Here is a 21,055-nt window from a genome sequence, read left to right on the forward strand (position 1 = left end):
AAACTCTTTTTTTAACTTTTCCCCTGGCAACATCCAGCATTGACCAACTCTTCTTTCTTGGGGAAATATCTAGAAGAAAGAGATTTAGTCATTCATTTTTCACTTTAAAACTTCCTTTGTATTATTTTGTTTCAGGGACAAATAAACAATGTATAATACATTTATTTCACTTTATATTTTTTAAATATGTATTTTTACACTTGCGTTAGTGCTGCACTTGATTACACATGTATTTCCATTTAATGCTACTCTATACTTCTACATTTGTCTAACAGCTTTAGTAACAAGTGTTGTTTTTGTTTAAATCATCAAGAAAATACTTGTGTTAGATGTTGTGATTTACTGTATTCAATAGAAACTTGTCTTTTCGTTTTTTACTTTAAAGGGGACCTATCATGCAAAATTCCCTTTTATACCCCCTTTTTATACATGAATATGTGTCCCCGGTGTGTCAGGGAACTCACCAAGTGTCAGAAAACACAACCCTCTCTCTTTTCCTCCATACCCAAATCTCTAAAAATGGGGCTGCAACGGATCTGATGCAGACTGATCCAGATTTGAATTATCTCTGACGTCAGAAACGGGGTGCTCCGCCTATATGGGCAACTCTCCACCTATCAGGGGAATGAGAGGTTGCCGTGGCATGGTAACAGCATGGTAAAATGACGCTCGTGCCTCGCCCCCCTCCTTTGCAGGGGGGCGTGGTCAGCTGCAGCTCATTTGCCACAGAATCAGCCCTTGCAAAAACAGGGCTGGAATAGAGCGAAATGAGGCATGGCTAAAATGCATGATCTGTTTGGTATTTTGAAAAAAAAACTTCACAGACATGTTTTATATAGGTATAAGGCCCTACAATATATTATTCAAATATAGCATGATAGGTCCCCTTTAAGTATTTATTCTTTAAGATTTGATTTTCTGTTTCACGGGGATTTAGTTACTGTTGAGTGTTTCTACACTTGGATTTGGGAATATGTAGCTGTCCTATTTGTATAAAATAGCTAAATCTAGAGCCATAACATTGATTTGTATCTTACCTTGGATAAAAGATCATGATAACTATCAGTGCGGCCACACTACCGATCACCACTATCACTGCAGCGACGACAGAGACGACCGACAGCGAGGAGGGTTCTGGATCAGAGCACACAAACATGAAGGGACATTAAGAAGATGGTAAATAAAATATGCTTTTATGTTGTGCATGTCAAATCAACAATGTAAGTATGGAGGGATTTGTCACTTCATATGGAACAGGCAGACAATGAGCTTGAAAGAAGAGCATAATGAAGTGATCTGAACCAACCTGAGCAGATAAAGGAGCCTGGCGTGTTGAGACACTCCAAGTTTTGTGGGCAGACAGAAGTTTGCTCTTCACATTCGTTTATATCTGCAACAATCAGGAAGAAACACTTTAATCAGTGTTGCATGCTTTTTCTCTTTAATGGCCAGTTATTCACAATTATTGCTAATTGAATGGACCTTAACGGTAGGTTGTTTTACTGATTTGGCTGTGGCTTTCAAGATCTAAAATGAAGTGAAAAGTTGTGGTTCACATCTGAATCTTGACAACACCCTTAAACTATTTTGTTAGATATGATTTGGAACAAATAAACCAGCCCTCTCCCAATCTCTCGTCTAACATATTTATAGGTCACCAGTTCAGTCTCGGTACCTTGACATGTTGGGGGTGTGGGGCTCCACTGCTGGCTGTTTGGATCACAGCTGATGGATGAAGATCCCAGCAGCTTGAAGCCAGAGTGACACTGAAACAGAATCACAGAGCCACAGAGAAGAGAGTAGCCAGACTGAATCCTGGGTATGGGACCACAGCTGGGATCTGAAAGAGAGGAAAGATCCATGTAAAAAAACAACAACACAAACCCAACGCAACACTGTTTTATTTTCCTCTTCCTCACCTGTGTCTGGTTCTTTCCACGGGCTGAGGTCGAGGTGGGTGATGAGCGGGTGAGAACAGGGCAGCATGTCCTCTGGCCTCTCGGTGCGTGAGAAGGGGTCAACGGGGACGTGAGTGATGCGGCTGTTGTCACATATGATGCGGGACAGAGAGACGGCGTGGAGGTGTCTCCTCTGGGAGCTGCTGAACACTCCCTCCACCTCCCACCAGAACCTAGGGAGAGAAAAGACAGTTTCAGGTTTCTCTTTTTGCATCAAAATCAGAGGTGCAACACTTGGTTAATCAACAATAAGAAAATGTTGATATCAATTTAATTGTTAAAGTATTTTGTCATGCAAAAATGGCACAAATGCTGTTTTCAGCCTGTTATATGTGGAGATGTTTCTGTTTGTATCTGTTAGTACTTATATTTAAGTTCATATCTTTGGGCTTTGGATTAATAAAAACTGACATCTAAAGAGATCAACTTGGATTTGGAGAACCTGGGATGGATATTTTTGACGTGTTCTTGTCTTGTAAACATTGACTAATTAGTCTACAAAGTAATTGTAAGATGCAGCCCTAATTTGAATGGTAAGTAGTTGGTTTCACCTGTCCCCGTCCCTCAGCGCTCTGAACTGTCTCGCCAGCAGGCAGGACAGCAGCGGTCCGACTCTTCCTCCGGGCAGAGCGGGCTCAGAGATCGCCCCCACCCACATATCGATGTTCTGCGGCGTCCCATACAGGAGCTGCAGTTTGTGAGCCAACGTGAAGTTTCCCAGGAGTTCTGCCAGGTCTGATGTGGTGTTGGGAACAGAGAGGCTGCAGGACTTCCTCCACGAGCCGTATCCTGGTGGGACAGGAAGTGAGGGGGAGAGCTTTAAGTACAGGGGTTCAGGCTGTGACTAAGACCACCTGGACTAAAAGTCAGAATAACTTCATAAACTTCAGATATTAACTTTTGGGGCTAAAGACTAAACATTGTTCTATAGCAAAGAACATATATTTAAAAGGACGGTTTACCCAAAGATTTAAAAAAATACAGAATATTTCCTCTTCCTTTTGATTTATTTATCAATCTAGATTGTTTGGGTGTGAGTTGCCTAATGCAAATGTCTGCTTTTACTCCAATATAATTGGACTAGATGATAATCTAATTAAAGGGCAATTAAAAAAAAGCCGATGCTCAAAGCATCAAAAGAATACAAATTAATAAAAGATCAACCACAATATATCTTTCAGGATATCATGGATATCAAGACCTTGTTGTGAGCAGTTTCATGTAGGAACTCCTTTCTCTTTACCAAACTACACCCTTTGTTGAAATGTCTCTTAACCAGTCAGCAGGTGACATCGGTATGTTACAGTAACACTATACTGTGGCTGAAGTCATAAAGCTGGTACCAGGCAGGCCGTGATCCCGGCCCCTCTGCAGGTTAAGGGCCCCGAGGTCCAGAGGCATCCCCCCCTGAGCCTGAAACAGCCTCTCCGTCAGCTCCTCCACCATCATCTGCCCGGGGGTCTGCAGCTTGGCCGGAGACAGCAACAGACCACGCAGCACAGGGTCTATACCACCTGACACCAGGAGAAAAGATAGAAACAGACATGGTTAGTAAATAGTTTTTGGAGTTTAATAATAATAATAATAATACATTATTATATAATTACTTATAGAGCGCGTTTCTAAAAACTCAAAGACGCTTTGACAGAGAATAAAAACAAGAGATAAACAAAAACAGCTTTTTTTGGATGACAGCTTTGTATTTTTACCTTCCTGCACGACCCTCCAAGAGGCAAACAGTGAATGATGCAGTGGCAGCGGAGGATGCTGGGAGTTAGGGGTATATCCCGGACCCAGCCTGGTCACCACTGGATGCACGGTGACGTGGGCAAAACGGAAAGCGGCAGCAGCGAAGGCGTTAGCGATGCTGGGATCCACCTCAGGGTCGTAACCCTCGTAGGGAGGCATTAGGCGAGACATGGTGCTCTCACCGAGGACCCGCGGGAGATAGTGCTCCCATGTGAGGATCTGGGAGAGAAAGGAAGTAAGGCAAGGCAAGGCAAGGCAAGTTTATTTATAGAGCACTTTTCAACGCAAGGCAATTCAAAGTGCTTTACAAAAAAAAAAAAAAAAAAATGAAAGACATTAAGCATTAAGAAAAGCTAATCAAATAAACATTAAGAAAAAAAATACATGGATAAAAGTTACAGTGCAGTCTAAAATATAAATAGTTCAATTAAACATTACAAGAAAAAGTACATGGATAAAAGTTACAGTGCAGTTTAAGATATGAATAGTTCAAATAAAAGCAGCGACAAAAAGAAAAGTCTTCAGCCTGGATTTAAAAGTAGTCAGAGTTGCAGCGGACCTGCAGGTTTCTGGGAGTTTGTTCCAGATATTTGGAGCATAATAACTGAACGCTGCTTTACCATGTTTAGTTCTGACTCTGGGGACAGAAAGCTGACCAGTCCCTGAAGACCTGAGAGATCTGGATGGTTCATAGTTTAGCAGGAGGTCAGAAATGTATTTTGGGCCTAAACCATTCAGTGCTTTATAAACCAGCAGCAGTATTTTGAAATCTATTCTTTGACACACAGGAAGCCAGTGTAAAGACTTCAGAACAGGAGTGATGTGATCCACTTTCTTAGTGTTAGTGAGGACTCGAGCAGCGGCGTTCTGAATCAGCTGCAGCTTTCTAATAGATTTTTTAGTGAGACCTGTGAAGACACCATTGCAGTAGTCGAGTCTACTGAAGATAAAGGCATGGACAAGTTTTTCCAAATCCTGCTGTGACATTAGTCTTTTAATCCTAGATATATTCTTTAGGTGATAGTAGGCTGATTTAGTAACTGTTTTAATGTGACTGTTGAAACTTAGGTCAGAGTCCATGACTACACCTAGATTTCTGGCTTTATCTGTTGGTTTGAACATTGCACACTGAAGCTCAGCGCTAACTTTTAAACGTTCTGCCTTGGCTCCAAAAACCATTACCTCAGTTTTATCTTTGTTTAATTGGAGAAAGTTCTGACACATCCAGTCATTGATTTGTTCAATGCACTTACTCAGTGTTTGAATTGGAGCATAGTCTCCTGGTGAAATTGTTACGTAAATGTGTGTGTCATCTGCATAGCTATGGTAACTTATTTTGTTGTTCTTCATTATCTGAGCCAGTGGTAGCATGTAGATGTTAAAGAGAAGAGGCCCCAAGATGGAGCCTTGAGGAACCCCACATGTCATATTTGTCAACTCAGATGTGTATTTACCGATAGAAACAAAGTTGTTTCTGTCCTTTAAGTAGGATTTAAACCAATTTAGAACTGTTTCCGAAAGTCCCACCCAGTTTTCCAGTCGGTCCAGTAATATGCTGTGGTCAACAGTGTCAAACGCAGCACTGAGATCTAATAATACTAACACTGAAGTTCTGCCACTGTCTGTGTTTAAGTGGATGTCGTTAAAGACCTTAGTAGGTCAGAGGACTGGAAAATCCTGTAGTCTGAGGGGAACGGGTGGAGGTGGATACCTGGTGGATGGCTCCCATGATCTTGCGGGTCTCCTGGTAGAGTGTGTCCGGGCTCCAGTGAGGGTTGAGCAGGTGCAGCTCTCTGACCAGCCTGTTGTGCTCTCTCAGAAAGAGTGTGTGCAGAGCGATCATACCGAGGTGCTCATTCGCTCTGGAATCACCTGTGAAACATTCATCATAAACAGCAGCTCCAGTGAAGCCAGCAGAGAACAGATTGCTCACTACTCAGTGGTCAAATGTAACAGTACGTTTACTCTAGTAGCCTAACTTATTTTCAATAGCTTCCATGTCATATGACCTAATGACTCCAAATCAATGCGGCACAATATTAATACACTTGACAACCTGTTTTTAATGGATTTTAGTCCACGTTTTATATTATATATATATATATATATACTTTTATATACTATAGTTTATTTTTACTTGCTTTCCATGTCATGTGACCCAGTGACTCCAAATCCATACAGTATATTATTATCTAAATTAACAAAAATGTTTTATATAAATATTTTAAATAATAAAAAAATCTTGCCTTTACGTACGTTTCCAGTGTTCTTCTAATACAATGTGTTTGTACAATTAAGTCATGACACATCAGTTATCAAAAAGATGTGTCAAATAAGACAAATTAATTATATACTTTCTAGCTAAACTTTTGATAACATGAGCAAGTTATCACAGAGGATCTTTAAAATAATAACATTGGTTTTGTGTTATTTAAACGGTAATTTATCGATGGCCCCTAATTCAACCCAGTGGTTAAGAGTGAGGGCTTGGATGTGAGCTCACCATCTTCTGACTGCGCAGTCTGTAAAACTGAGAAAGAAAGAATCTAAAACTAACTTCACCTCGGGTACATTCACTCGCTCACCAGCTTGAAAGCAGGATGTGGTGTTCCCCTGGTGGCTGGATCTGTCCGATGCCCGAGAGCTGGAGGAGTTTCGTGGGCCGCAGGGGTCCAGGTGAGCCTGCAGGCGCGGCAGGAAAGGCATGTAGCCCAGGTCCTGGTCTGAGTGCTGGGAGTTGAGGGTCATGGAGCCCAGACGACAGGAGCTGTTCCTCAGGGCCGAGGCCAGGCTGCTGGAGCTGCCGTACACCATGCTGGCGTCCACGAAGGAGGTGATGGCGTTGAGCTGCTCTCGGTGGCGGTAAGACGGGACACAGCTGGGAGCAGAGCGGAAGAAGGGCATGCAACTCTGGACCCCGTTGCGAGGATCTGACAGAGGGATCTGAGGAGAGAGGTTAACATTTGTTATAGTTTATGAGGGGACATCTAAAATGATTTTAAACCAAAGAAATATTCCTTTCATAGTAATAGAGTACTTGTAACCTCCGCTAAAGAGCATGTGTTCCTGGTTTGGTTAGTGTGTTTGTCAGCAGGATTACAGAAAAGGTACAGGCCCGAATTTCATAGAAATTGGTGGAAGGGCTGGGCATGGGAACCAATGCAACAAATGTAAGTTGTTTATTATTGTAGAGCACCTTCATTTTTAATTTTTTACTTTTAAGCAATTCATTACATTTTTCGTATAGGTATTTATATTGTATGTATACTTTGTATACGAGGAACATTGAAATAATTAAAATACTTATTTCAGTATGTCTACCGAGAATATTAGGCACACACATTTCTGTCAAGATCAATAAAAGTAATATTTTAAAATTAAAGACACTTGAGGAATATTGAAATAAATTAAATACTTACTGTATCTCAGTGTGTGTATAAACGATATTACGTTCCACATTTCTATAAAAGTTCTATCTTACAAATACAATTAAAGATGTGTGACCATCAAGCCAAAGAACAAGAACACTAAGCAGCAGCTGTGGAGGGGCACCTGTATGGGGAAGCAGGGTGCGTCCCGGCTGCAGGTGCGTGTGCAGTCCGCTCCGGTCCTGAAGGCAGCAGTGCTGGAGCTTTGAGGGGTCAGCACCACGTCGTGGTCGATCCACTGACCCCACTCCACCAGCAGGTGGGACAGGGCCGAGTCCAGAGAGATGTTGTCGTTGTGAGTGAACAGAACCTCCTGAGACACCCTCCGCACCTGAAACAGAGACAGGAGTCAGAGCGGCTAACGGACAGAGGACGGCTGAGAGCAGCTGCAGGACTCTTACTGGAGGCAGAGTGGCGTTATTGTAGGTGTGCTGAGGGTCCCAGCCTCTGGGCACCCCCCACACATCCTCATACTCTGCAGGCAGCCAGCGGGAATATGGGATATTTGCAGCCCCCCATCTGGGATTCTGTCTAAACAAGAACACGACAAACACAAAGTCAGTGATGGAAGAAGTATTCAGTACTGCACTGTGGGAATACTCCAATACAAGTACAATTCCTGCCCTCAAAACATTTCCTAAGTAGAAAATAGTATTATCACCATAGATAAAATACACTTGAAAGTACAGTCTTCATTGTGCAGTACCATATTTCCTCTTTGTGTTTAAGAATGAAGCATAATTATTTTGGATAGTTCAATGCACAGGGATGCATCTTTTTTCTTTTGATCGCCATTTGTTTGGTAGTGTTGATGCCCTGCTCCAAACACCATGGTAAACTGCTATGGTTTATTTATGTTTTGGAATCCTGAAACTCTTTAGAAGACTTTTGGAAAACTCAATCCTTATCCAGACATAGACCTTGCTAAAAATCATATTCCATACTTTTCCACAGTATTTAAAACCTCTAAGCGGTACTTTTTACTTTCCTTGAGTATTTACGCTTGATATACCTTTTGATTCTACTCTACTAAATGTTGAGAAAGTTAGATATTAGGTTCCTAGTTATTTGGCACATTTAGAAACATAGCAACCTATTCATGACAACAGTGCTCTGTGACTATATGTATTTCTTAAGCACTGACCTGTTGTTGCACTCTCCCGTGACGGACCTGTAGCGCTCGGACAGACAGTCGGACTCACAGCTGGGTCTCCGCAGCTCAGTGGAGCAGCCGGTCACCAGCAGCAGCTCCTCCATGTCCATGTCACTCAGAAGCTCTTTGGGAACATACAGTAAACACAACGCCCACATAGACAGTATAACTTCAATATTTAAAAGGAATATGAAAAAAGAAGAAGCTGGTTTGAACTTGTTTGGAGTGGTTGATCAGATCATTTACCTTTGCCTTATTGACCTGAGTGAGAAATACAGCAAGTATATCCTCGATACAAACAAATACTGGCCTACATTTACACAAACTGGGGGCACTAAGGAACAAATTACCTCAACATCTATTCAAATAGTCAGAGATATTTCTACGTGTAGTGTTGCTGCTGCTCGGTACCCTTTGGGTCGGGCTGCACCATGGTGTGGGTGTACACCATCTCTCTGATCAGGTCCACCGTGTTGTCCAGCAGCTCGGCCGCTCGGATCTGAGTCCTGGTTCTGGCTTCAGTCTGTTTGAACTGGGCCAGCAGGTCACTGGGTCTCAGAGCGCCTTCGGACAGAGACTTCTTCACCCTGGAAACATTTTTTATACTTGATATTGGTGCCAACACAATGACTTATAACCATAACATGTGATTTTTCCTAGGAAGTATTCAGATCCTTTACTGAGTTAAAAGTACTAATATCACAATGTGAAATTAATCCACCATAAGTTAAGTCCTGCAGTCAAACTTTACATAGGTATGTAAGTATTATCAGTATTTATAGTAGGACACATATTGCAGAAATATGTTCCCTGGCAGTTTTTACTATTTTATATGTTGTTTTTTGATTTATACTACTGCTGTATCAATGTGTATTCTGATTTGTACTGCTGTAGATGTTTAGGTTTGAGCTAATTTAACTCCTTTATATACTTTTTGGAAGTTTCACCTAGAGGTACTGTATGCATCATGTTTTATGAATTCATCATACATTTGCAGCTTCACTAACTTTGACAATCCCCAATCACCTTTACATGAGCTTCTCAAAAAATACAGCCCTGTTTTGGGGCTTTGTGACGATGCATTTAACATTTGCCCCTTAGCTGTAGTGTAATTAGAATATTAAGTAGCATTAAAAGTAAATACAAAAGTAAAGTATTTTGATTGTGTCCATAGAGTCATTTCTTTGGCTCTTCACTTTGCCCGTGGGTCATGGTCATGGACTTCCTGACTGACTGACAGACCACAGCAAGTCAGAGTCGGTAAGCACCTATCATCCTCCCTTATACTAAACACAGGAACCCCACAAGGTTGTGTGCTTAGTCCCATGCTCTTCACACTCTTTACCAGCGACTGCACCCCCATCCACACCTCCAACTCCATAGTAAAATTTGCAGACGACACCACAGTAGTCGGTCTTATTACAGACAATAAGGAGACAGCCTACAGGCTCGAGGTGGAACATCTGACTGACTGGTGTAAGGAACACAACCTTGTCCTTAACACCTCCAAAACTAAGGAGCTCATTGTTGATTTCAGGAGGACAAAAAAGGAAGTCCATCTCCCCCTCCACATCTATGGAAAAGCAGTGGAGAGCGTGGAAGGCCTACGGTTCCTTGGAGTCAACATCTCCAATAAATTAACATGGACCTCAAACACCTCAAACCTGGTGAAAAAGGCACAGCAGAGACTGTTTTTCCTGAGGAAACTGAGACAGGCCAGGCTTCCACAAAAACTGCTGGTAAACTTCTATCGGTCGACCATTGAAAGCACCCTGTCCAGCTGCATAACTGTGTGGTACACCAGCTGCACAGCCGCAGAGCGGAAGGACCTGCAACGGGTGGTGAAGGCTGCTCAGCGCATCGTTGGGACTGAGCTGCCCAACCTTGATAACATCTACAAAAGTCGACTGCAGAAGAAAGCCAGCAGTATCATCAGAGACATCACACACCCCGGCCACTCACTGTTCGAACCGCTGCCATCCGGCAGACGGTTCAGGTCAATAAAAGCACGCACCAACAGACTGAAGAACAGCTTCTTTCCCAGAGCTGTGGCCTCCATCACTCCCATCCCTGTCCAACCACACAATGCACTATAACATGCACACATACAAACACACTACTTCCTATCAAAGACTGCAGCCTAAAATACCATGTTATTTATTTTTTATTAAGTATCAACTGATATTTTTTAGTAACTATTTATATTTAAACATTGTAGCTTTATATATTTTAACATTCTGGTAAAGTGCATATGATGACCCTGATTATTATTGCTACTATCTCTGCTTTATCACTGTTTTTATGGATGTGTTCTTATTTATGTTATGTATTGCATTGAGAGATGCCAACTGAATTTCGTTGCACTGATGTGTGATGACAATAAAGATATATTCTATTCTATATTCTATTCTACCTTTCACTTGTGCGGGCGTAAGCAGCATCAGTCAGCTCGATGGCCCTCTGAAGAGCCTCCTTCACAAAGACAGATCCTGGATACACAGATCCTGACGCACCACAGAGGAAAACAAAGATTCGGTTAGTAAAAGCTCCTTAATATGTGGACGCATCAGAAACAATCAAGCAGAAATCCTACCTGAGGTGTTGTCAAATACTCTGCTCAGTGAAACAGGCTCAGGGAAGGAGAGCAGGACAAGAGCCAGTCCAAGCAGAGAGACAGACACCTGAAACCAAAACACAACTGACTGAATAACTCGAGAAACATCCTTTTTTGTTTAATAAACTTAAGAAGGAAATACAAATGAACTTACCATGAGTGCTGCGTCCATCTAAAACTGTTCAATCAGTGCAGAAGAGATTCAAGAAATTAACCACTGCGCTGATTGTGACTCATATTGAGAGCCAACATTTGTGTGTGTGTGTGTGTGTTTGGGGGCTTCGAGGATGCCCTTTATACACTGGCAGCAGGGCCAACAGGTATGTGCAGAATCCCCTTATCTGTCCTCCTGGTGACAGGAAGGCAACATCAAACACTCAACTCACTGCCTCTACCTAATAACATTCAAATCAAATGTACTTCTGTCCGCCTGATGAAAACCTCTTGTCATTATTTGAATCATTTCAATGAAATTACACAATTCTACCCATCCATGGATTATTTCCCTTGCAATCTGATCGTCCCTATGCCAGTGACACAGGACAGGTGGGTGAGCATCAGTGGTGGAATTTAACCAAGTACATTTACTCAAGTAACTCAAGTTTACTCTTCTTTATTTCAGGGCTAATATTGTACTTTTACATTACATTACATTTAGCTGACGCTTTTATCCAAAGCGACTTACAATAAGTGCGTTCGACCAAGAAGATACAAACTTGAAGAAACAGAATCATGTAAGTACATCAGGTTTCAAGAGCCAAACAATGTCAAGTGCTACTCAACTGGCTTTAGATAAGACAATCCTTTACTTGTTATTGCATTACATTTATTTCATTGGATTAGTTTGCTATAGAGATTAACACTGTGACATATAGAACATATGAAAAGCTTCTTTACTATGACACTATTGTAAAAAGAACGCTACTGTACCTGCCCCTGTATACAATACAAGATGAGCTCATTCATTCATTAGTTTTTTTATATAAATTGAATGCCAGCTTTTATTCTCAAAAGTGAGGATTTAACGCTTTCCTTGTTATTATTTTATGGATTTGTATTCATATTTTTCAAGTTTGGATTATTAAATGGAGAAATGTTATCAAACAAGCAACTGAATTGATTAAACATTGAGGCCGTTGATCCATAATGAAAATAATTAGTTGCAATCCTGTACACAATAAATAGAAATGAGCTTCACCTCACAACTACAACAGTAAAATCCTGCTTATACATTAATACATGTGTAAGTATATAAAGTATTAGTACAGTCAGGTGTAATTTTTCTGCATTGATTACTTTCAATATGTTCCTAAATATACACTCGTACTTTTTAATACAACACATAACTTATAACAAGGTATTAACGGAGTGGTAATAGTACTTTTATCAAAGGACAGGAACTGAATACTTCCTCCATCACCGTTTAGACAAGGATTCGGGGAAATAAATGAAGAAACATTGATAAAGAAGAACATAAGAAAGTATTATATGTCAGAAATAAAGGTCAGTTAACTGGGTGCAGAGGATGTGACTCAGAGCGCAGTTGTGTCCACTGAAAGCCTTAAAATGTCAACAGTGACGCACCAGGCCGCCCCGTCCTGCCTTTGATGCTCCAGGTGTGAGATACCATCAACCGAGTCATCAGTCCATCATTACCCATAATCCACTGTATGTGACGTTCAACATCTGAAATGTTAAAATACTTCGTGTCCCGTTGAAGAAAACATAAGCACGGACGTAAAGGTAGATAAAGAGTCAGATCACATTCTTTTATACCCGTTTGATAACTTAAATGGTGCAGTAAAACTAAAGCAAGGAGCAGAAACATGCTTTTATATGACTTTGAAGACAAAAAATAAAAATAAATAAACAGTAAAAAAAAAGAATATATATGTATATTATTGTTTTACATTTTTATTGCTGTTTGCGGAAAATAAACAAAATTCATTAATTACGACATCTGCTGTGAAAATTGTGTTTGTTTCCTGCTCTTTACGGGGACTTAGTCGTGCATATTAATGACAAATATTTTGTTCTTAAAACAGAAAAATTATAATAATCTTATAGACAGTTTTTATTCACGTGTTACCTGGTGAGTTCATTTTTATATATAAAAAAAGTATCCGTGATCCAGCAAGTTCCGTGCCAATGTTCAAGCTAATAATACTGTTTTTACAGGGAAGACACGTTCCTTCATTGAACTTGAAAGCTTTGACATTAATTACAGCGCATACATTGGGTTGCAGCTTCACAGCAGGTACATTTCAGTGTTAGTTATGTTGTTTGTGTCGAGAAGCTGCAGCTGGTCCTCAGTTAGGCGTGCTGAGACCACAGGAACCGATCGCAGCGCTCCAGCATCGTCTGGATCATCGCTCTGTAACAAAAACTAAATATTTAGAAATGCAATACCTCAAGATGAAGAACAGCCAAATGAAACTGATTCTCTTTCATTATAGAAGAAGCAGTTCCCGAGCTGTCATCTCATACTTCATTCACACATTTTGGTTCAAAATCTACATATCACAAGGTGATTTTTAGACTCAATTGATTACTGTCAAACACATTACATTACATTTGATTTAGCAGTCAGTTTTATCCAAAGCAACTTACAATAAGTGCATTTAACCATGAAAAAGCAGGATTCCTTCAAGTATTAGCTTCCAATGAGCCAAGCATTGAAAGTGCTACTGCATTGGCTTCAAATAAGCCTCGAGTGCTTCCTAGCGAACAGATCATTTTTTTAATTAAATTCTATATATTTGCCAAGGAACAGTCAAAACAGGTGGGTTTTCAGTCTGCCACAGAAGATGTGTAGGCTTTCTGTTGTCCTGATATCAGTATATTCCACCATTTTGAATTCAGGATAGCCAACGTGACATTTTGATGTGGTACCTGGGTCACACGAGTAGCGAGGTGATTGGTCAATGCAGTACGCACGCCGAACCACTGAACCTTTTTAACCCTGCTCTCTTCAAGAGGTGCATTTAATAATATTGCTAATGAGTGAAAATAATGATCAGTAATTCCTGACCTCTGCCTCTTCTCAGTCACTCTCAGCAGCTCACAGACCAGTTTGGAGTGGGGTGAAAGGTCGAGCTGCACCCCGCACTCCTCCAGGACGGCCATGGCGCGGTCGGGCCCGGCGCAGCGAGCCAGCATCAGGGTCAGGGTCTCCGGGCTCATCTTCCCTCCACAGTCCTCTGAGCCGTTGGACCAGCCGCTCCCATTCACACCGGTCAGCTGATCCGAGTCCGAGACCCCGCTGCAGCGCTGAGACAACCGGATCAACAGCTTCCACTCCTCCAGGGTCTGAGGCTCCACTCCTGGACAATAACAGAGGGACAGGACAGACATTAGACTATCATGGGGTTTTATGTTTCAAACTTGTCAGTTAGTTTCATTAGGGTTGTTTCTTTGGGGGATGAGTGCCAATAGGGTCATTAATAAAGAGGATTTCTACTGATGTATGACTAGATCCTTAGTGTAAAAAAGGATGACCATTGTTTGGACCAAGCAACAGCAGGGATTAAGAGAAAGACACTACGTTATATTTTGGTAGACTAGGTTATCTAGAATGTTTATTATACTGTAGTATGATAAGTAATAGTATTGAATTGTTTTCATTGAATAAACTATACGATAACGTTTACAGTTGTGTGTGACTAAAATGTCCAGACATTTAGTCAACCCAAAAAGATGGATGACTAAATATAACAAAACTAACAAGGACATTTGACAGGACTGAGACGACATGAACGATTGTTGACTAGATGTATGCTGCTGTTATGAACTCTCCTTTCAGCCAATTGGAAATAATAATTGTGATTCTGTGTGAAGGTTTTACCACCAGCTTCCTGCAGCAACACTTGTGTAACTATGACCATTTCATTCTTACAGGAAGCTCACAAGATGGTGAATGAAGCTAACGTCAAACAAGCAGGAGCGGAGAAACAACTGAAGGAGGCTCAGGGAAAGGTGTGTGATGCTTTTGTGACTCTTTGTAACATTAGAATTCCCTCCCCTTATTGATTTTCTTCCCATCATCAGACTTTTGTCTCTTTTAACTTTTATTTCTCTGTATATTTTCTGTCTCCCAGATTGATGTTCTTCAGGCAGAGGTGACAGCGCTCAAGACTCTTGTGTTGACATCAACACCTTCTTCCCCAAACCGCCAGCTGCATCCTCAGCTACAGGCGTCGGGAGCGAGGGGGGGGTACAGACACGTCGGGGGCCACGTCCGCAACAAAAGCGCAAGCGGGGCCTTTCCATCTGTACCTGGAAAACAAGAAAACACCTCGCTTTCCATTCAGCCTGCGGCCAAAGAGGACAGAGAGGTAACCGCAATGAGGTTGTAAATGTTCCTCTTGTCTCCTTTGGCATTTCTCTGTTTCTACCTTCCTGTTTCCAGTCACTTGTATCTTGAGTTCTCTTCTTTTCCTTTCCCTCAGTACTAACCTCTCCCTGACTTGCTCTTCCTCTCTGTCTCTGATGTCTCTTCGTCTCTCAGCCTGCTGTTCCTGCTCTCCTTTCTCTGATTCTCTGCCTGGTTCCTGGCCAGTCTGTCAATGTGACCTTTGACCGGTACTGGCAGGAGCGGGGGGAGGGGCTGTGCACTGACAGCAGACAGGTAACTGCCCTACCTCAACCTCAGGCATGACGTCTTTTCTATAACTGTGCTTTTATGCTTTTATGGGACAATGAGTGTTATTCCTTCCTTATTGTTAAAGTGACAAAAATACGCTGTATCTCTTCGGTAAAATCTTTATCAGTCTGAGAGCATCAGTCTACAGTTGTCCAGAAAGACATAAAAAATTAAATGTGTTGCTTCTAAATCCAATTTTTCTGAAGGATATGGACCCTTATATTTTAAAGCACAGTTTTCTAGCTAAGTGTAATGTTATTGTTTGAATTTGTTAGCCATTTGCCCATTTCCTTTTTAAAGTACAAGTGCAACTAATGATTTATTCACAAAACAATGTCTGTCTGGTTGTGGAAAAAGCTGACATTTGTATTTCGAGAGTAACAATTTTAGGACATATTCCCTTTTTTTAAAAATAATTTTCACATAAGTAATTGGATGACACATTCGACTGTGATAAATAGGTTGTGAAAGTACGCAGCAAGAACAAAAGCGTCATAAGATTAATGGAGGGGCTGGTAGAAAAAGTGAATTCTTAGCACCTTTCGTCTCTTTCACTTCTTTAAAATCTTTACCCAGCTTTCTGTGTTTTCTCATGATTCTCAACCATGGTTTGCTCTAGTGATCGCCACATTTAATTCCAATGAATGCAATAGTTGTTGAGATGTTTCAGATATTTAAGGTTTTGCTAACTTTTCCTCTGGTGCTACCATCAGGTAAATGTTTTCACTTATCCTGTAAATATATTTCCACATCTTCTTAATGGTTTGTCTTCGTTAATCTCTTCATTTCTGACTGAGGACATTCCCATTAACCACAACTTTACTTATGTTTGGTGCTTATTAGCAAATATAACCAATGTATCATGCTAGGCTCTAAACCTGGTTAACATTATGAATTATCAACTTTAGCATGACTTCATTAGCATTTATCTCAAAGCACCTATAGCCTCAGTACATCCTGTATACTGTCTTGTTGTTGCTTTTATGTCTTTTTAGAGTTGTGTTGACTGAATTTCCATAATGGTATTGTTTTTGATTTATTTTTTGGTGAAGCCCAAAACGTTTTTGGACAATCCATTTTCCAGATCTTTCTAATGTTTATCGATCAAAAATAGTTATTGAATGATATTTGGAAATGTGCTGCGATGTCTTGCTCTGTTGTCATTTCGAGACTTTCCAAATCACCTCTTTAGTCTTTTTGCACAATATATGTATTGTAATAGCAAGCCAGTTTGCTTGTATCTGTTTAGAATGTGTTGTCATCTTGTACATCGCAACGTTCCCTAATTAAACTGGGTTATGTAGGGTTGGGAGAAAGGGGGTATCACTTCCTATAGTTGACAGTTTAATAAGTGATGGATTCTTCTTGCAGATGGACTCCGTTCTGTTTGCAGAGTTTTTGATGTGGAAGGAGAACCTGAGTGTGGAGCGTTCCTCTGCCTTCTTGAGTCGAGTCTACAGAGAAGACATCGGACCCTGCCTCTCCTTCACAAAGTCTGAGGTCAGCATCTCATTGCGTCTTTACATGAAGTGAACACTTCGCTGTGTGTGCTGTATTTTAGTGTCTGAAGTTATTGATAATGATTCCTGTTGTCCACAGCTGTCACAGCTGGTGCAGAGCGCAGTGGAAAACAACTCTTTGACCATCGAGCCGGTGGCCATGTCAGCGTTACCCATGGTTAAAGCCTCTGCTGTCGAGTGTGGCGGCCCAAAGTGAGTTCAGTCTGTTCTTATCATCTATCATCCCATCCTGTCTTTCACCATTCACTGCTAAACAAGTCAACACTGATAATCCATCCTTATTTGGTTTTGTAATCTCCTCTGATGATTAGAGGTCATAGCTGAAGGTATCTTAGGAGGGGTTTCTAATCACTGTCTGATTAAAAAATCTTTAATTTTTTTCTTCCAGTGGCTTTAGAGCAGCAATAGAGACGTAAGTCCTCTCAGGAACAATCAGCTGTTCAGCTTTTCACTAACACAAAGAACTGAAGCATGAAATTAATTCTGTCTTTCCAGATGTTGGAAAAGTTGTAAAGAAATCTGTAACTTAAAGGTGGGGTAGGTAAGTTTCAGAAACCGGCTCGAGATACACTTTTTGTTATATTCCATGGAATGCTCTTAACATCCCGATAGCAATGAATATCTTAAGTGCTTTGACAAAAATCCATTAAAAAATGTCATCTGTGGAAGCCGTAATACTGTAAAAAGTACAACCAATTGCTGTCTGTCAGCCTTCCATCTCGTGCACGCACAAATGTATCTCGTGCCCTCATTGGGCGTGCCCTCATTGGGCGTGCCCTCATTGGGCGTGCATTGCAGCAGTACTTCAATGACTCGCCAGCAACAGGCGGCCACTTTCACCAGTCTGCTGACGTCATGTGCGCGTTCATGTGTGTTGGAGGAGGTGCTCTGTAAGGAAGTCTGAAGGAAGGGGCGGATTCTTTTCGGCTGCGTACTTTCAAATTTTAGTGCACTCGAGCCGGTTTCTGAAACTTACCTACCCCACCTTTAACCAGTTCTGCATGTCTCTTGTTTCTCTTCCAGCGACTAACTTTCTCTGAGTGTGCACTAATTTGTTGCCATCCACTACTAAATCATTTTGCACCTGGACTGTGTTCTCACATTGAATTGTTGATAATACCTGATGAGATGTATCTTACGTTTGCTGTGATAAAACATGACTGTGTGTATCCAGGTCTCTTTCATTTTCTGACAGCCTGTGTTTCTGTCTGTAGAAAATGTGCATTGAGCGGCATGTCGCGCCTCTGCAGACATCGCATTCAACTTGGTGACAAAGGGAGCTACTATTGCATCTCTCCCTCCAGCCGAGCACGGGTAACTATCCCTTATCTCTGTAACCTTCATCAGACACAAGTGTTGCTACATGTGACCTCGTCTTTATTTTGTCCTTATTTCCCCCTTCTAGATCACGGCTGTTTGCAATTTTTTTACTTATATCCGCTACATCCAGCAGGGCCTGGTGAGACATGATGGTAAGTTAACACTAAAGTGAATTTAATATATTGTTTAATGTAGTTAGTAAGAGTCTGTTTTTATACTTCGATTCTTACTAGGCCAACAGTGATTGGTAGTAATGCATTATATTGTATTTTGTACATGTTCTTTGTTTCATATACTATCTTTCTCAATATATTGTGCTTTTTAAGAATAGTTGTTACGCAGACTACTCTCATTATTGGCCAAGTACATTTGCAATAGCATATTATGTACTTGTACATTACGCTACACACTCCATGCTATTTTTACCGATACATTTAGCTTAATATTTTAGCTGAGTGCACATGTATCATAGCGATTGTCTGACAGAAAGAAATAAGATTATCACCTTAAATACATCAATATTATAAATTGCATTTAATGAAGTTGCTCACTACTTGAGATTTGTACTTTTGTACTTGAGTCAACATAATCATAAAGTAACAATCACTTATCTTGACTGTTATTTTTGTCCATGCTATCCACCACTGTTTGCAAACCGAGTTCTTTCAGGCAGCTGACATGTTGTATCTTTTGTTGTCTCTTTGCCTCGGTCCAGCGGAGCAGATGTTCTGGGAGGTGATGCGTCTCCGCAGAGAGATGACCGTGGCTAAGTTAGGTTTCTACCTCACTGACCAGGGCTAGAGACCCCCGTCATCTTTAAGATCAGGGTTAAACTGTGGTAACAATCAGGTCTTTAGCTTGTGTAGCAGAGGTTGTACAGCATCAGTGCTGCAGCAGGCGTCCACCAACAAGGGAAGCGGAGAAAGTTCATGTGCCTCTTTTATTCAATATTACAAAGAGTTAAACCAGCACAGCAAGAAGGAAACATGACATTCAAAAAAGCATTATTCCCAGATATGTAAAATATATTTCTGTTATACTGCAGGCCTCCAGTAATTCTCCCCGGTGGAGTAAACGTCTCATGTTGATCCTAATAGACTTTATGTATCATGTAAAGGTGAGCACAACGCATGACAGCAGTGTAGAGAGTTTAGTTGGTCTCTTACCTCAAGTATTACATATTTGTATGTAATGTTATAGTTCTACTGTGAGATAAGCAATATCTATGTGGTTTTTTCACAACAAGTATTTTTACATAAATATAATTCACACTAGTTCTCGGCTATCGGCTCAACCACAACAGACTTTCTCTCAATATGGCCTTACATGTGTTGATGCCCTCCTGCACTACCTGTCCTCGATGCCTTTCAAATTCACACAATAAAAACAGCTTCATGTCAGCCTGACCTGCACTTCATTATAGAAATATTGTTAATGATTTAGTTATGACACCCCCACGCTCAAAATGGTGACAGTTTCACAATGTAGTCCGAAAATGAACAAGCTTTAATACAAGTGATTGCAATATGAAATGTTTTTTATGCAATGAAGAGGATGTAAAGACAATTAAAAGTCATACATAACATTGCATGAATGCAGTACGTAGCCATATTATACAATGTATATTGGTTGTGCTTTACAGTATAGATTAGTTATTATGAATGAACAATTTTAAAATAATGAATATTGTTTCAGAAAGTGCAATAATAACTGCTTCTTAGCCTTTTTTAGGCTTGTAAGGCGCCTAACCTCAGTGTACTGATAATCAAAACACTCCATTAAAGACAACACATTGAAGCCTCACTACATCTCCTTTGTACTGTGTGTGATTTATAGGTCTCGCTTGAATAAAATCTGATGGCAGATAAATGAAGCAGCTGGTTTGTCTTTGATTTCGGCCCTTTGCGATGTTTAGTGTGGGAACGTCACAGGGATTCATTTGATCAGAACCAGATGACACAGAAACATTTGTATAATTTGTCAAATTGTAGGTTATAAAAAAACAAGTGGCTGATATTCAGAGAAAAAACTCCTTGTTTGCATTTGAGATGAAACTGAACCAGCCAATGTGTTTCCTTGACACAAAAAACTGAAATTCTTTAGACTTTATTTAAAAGTTTTTGAGAATTTCTTGTAAAATGTTCCACTTTAATATCTAATCATATCTGAGTTTTTATGGCTGGAGGTATTTATGTTTTCTTGTCTGTTCGTCTAAGACTAATTTAAGGAATGCCTTGAGGACATTTCTTCAAATGTGGAGGTCCCTGTGACCTCACAAAACATCTTTGTGGCCATAACTCAAGAAATCGTGAAATAATTGTAATTCTAGTTTTTCATACATTTAGTTTTAGAGGTTTTTCTCTAAATATAGCCCCCTGCGCCAGCTCAGAATGGCCATAAACTGCCATCTGTACTTCCTTAAGGGCATGGCGCTGATCTGTCTTTCGATTAAGGTCGTGGGCAGGAACAGCCGTGTAACCCCCGGTAATAAACGCTCTGAAACACCGTTATTTAACAGATTTGTAAGCAGGATTCAGGCACAGGGAGCCGCTCAGAGGGGCTTTGGGGTATGAAAATCTGTTTTTGGAGCTGACATTCCTGTAAGATTTCAGCATCCGGATTTAAAAGGTCTTTGGTAAGCTTGTTGTTCTGTTTCCATGACCTAATCACA

General features: G+C 40.8%; 2 protein-coding genes and 1 long non-coding RNA gene across 4 annotated transcripts; 1 reads left to right on the forward strand and 2 right to left on the reverse strand.

Moving 5' to 3' along the window:
* Positions 1-11: 11 nt before the first annotated feature.
* Positions 12-11,074, reverse strand: LOC117448489 (eosinophil peroxidase-like). Its single transcript, XM_034085802.1, has 17 exons — positions 11,057-11,074; positions 10,882-10,969; positions 10,702-10,792; positions 8,700-8,875; positions 8,280-8,412; positions 7,537-7,666; positions 7,260-7,466; positions 6,293-6,650; positions 5,419-5,579; positions 3,668-3,926; positions 3,302-3,472; positions 2,510-2,747; positions 1,920-2,131; positions 1,676-1,840; positions 1,307-1,390; positions 1,038-1,134; positions 12-69 (listed from the first exon to the last, which is right to left on the reverse strand). Exons 1-17 carry the CDS (start codon positions 11,072-11,074, stop codon positions 12-14), a joined length of 2,646 nt encoding a protein of 881 aa, XP_033941693.1.
* Positions 11,075-12,800: 1,726 nt separating this feature from the next.
* Positions 12,801-14,764, reverse strand: LOC117448203 (uncharacterized). The gene is made up of 3 exons (XR_004552314.1): positions 14,747-14,764; positions 13,934-14,225; positions 12,801-13,276 (listed from the first exon to the last, which is right to left on the reverse strand). It is a non-coding gene; the product is annotated as an uncharacterized lncRNA (long non-coding RNA).
* Positions 14,765-14,802: 38 nt separating this feature from the next.
* LOC117448694 (guanine nucleotide exchange factor for Rab-3A-like) lies at positions 14,803-20,257 on the forward strand. Of its 2 annotated transcripts, XM_034086045.1 has the most exons (8): positions 14,804-14,877; positions 15,000-15,236; positions 15,410-15,529; positions 16,916-17,044; positions 17,144-17,256; positions 18,279-18,378; positions 18,470-18,536; positions 19,100-20,257. In XM_034086045.1, exons 1-8 carry the CDS (start codon positions 14,812-14,814, stop codon positions 19,183-19,185), a joined length of 918 nt encoding a protein of 305 aa, XP_033941936.1. In that variant the 5' UTR covers positions 14,804-14,811; the 3' UTR covers positions 19,186-20,257. The 2 variants fall into 2 exon arrangements, with proteins under 2 accessions (XP_033941937.1, XP_033941936.1); XM_034086046.1 differs by lacking the exon at positions 15,410-15,529 and having other exon boundaries at positions 14,803-14,877.
* Positions 20,258-21,055: the final 798 nt, after the last annotated feature.

This window comes from Pseudochaenichthys georgianus, chromosome 6 (genome assembly GCF_902827115.2).
Source record: "Pseudochaenichthys georgianus chromosome 6, fPseGeo1.2, whole genome shotgun sequence".
Taxonomy (NCBI): domain Eukaryota; kingdom Metazoa; phylum Chordata; class Actinopteri; order Perciformes; family Channichthyidae; genus Pseudochaenichthys; species Pseudochaenichthys georgianus.

What these genes read in the sequence shown, in the direction of transcription:
- LOC117448489 (XM_034085802.1), bottom strand. An exon ending in CACACCCCCAACATGTCAAG is followed by an intron (nt 1,391 to 1,675) that starts GTACCGAGACTG and finishes TGATTGTTGCAG; the next exon opens with ATATAAACGAATGTGAAGAG. An exon ending in ATCATGATCTTTTATCCAAG is followed by an intron (nt 70 to 1,037) that starts GTAAGATACAAA and finishes TCTTTCTTCTAG; the next exon opens with ATATTTCCCCAAGAAAGAAG.
- LOC117448694 (XM_034086045.1), top strand. Translation starts at nt 14,812, where the DNA reads ATGGTGAATGAAGCTAACGTCAAACAAGCAGGAGCGGAGAAACAACTG. An exon ending in GTCGAGTGTGGCGGCCCAAA is followed by an intron (nt 17,257 to 18,278) that starts GTGAGTTCAGTC and finishes TTCTGTCTGTAG; the next exon opens with AAAATGTGCATTGAGCGGCA. An exon ending in GGGCCTGGTGAGACATGATG is followed by an intron (nt 18,537 to 19,099) that starts GTAAGTTAACAC and finishes GCCTCGGTCCAG; the next exon opens with CGGAGCAGATGTTCTGGGAG.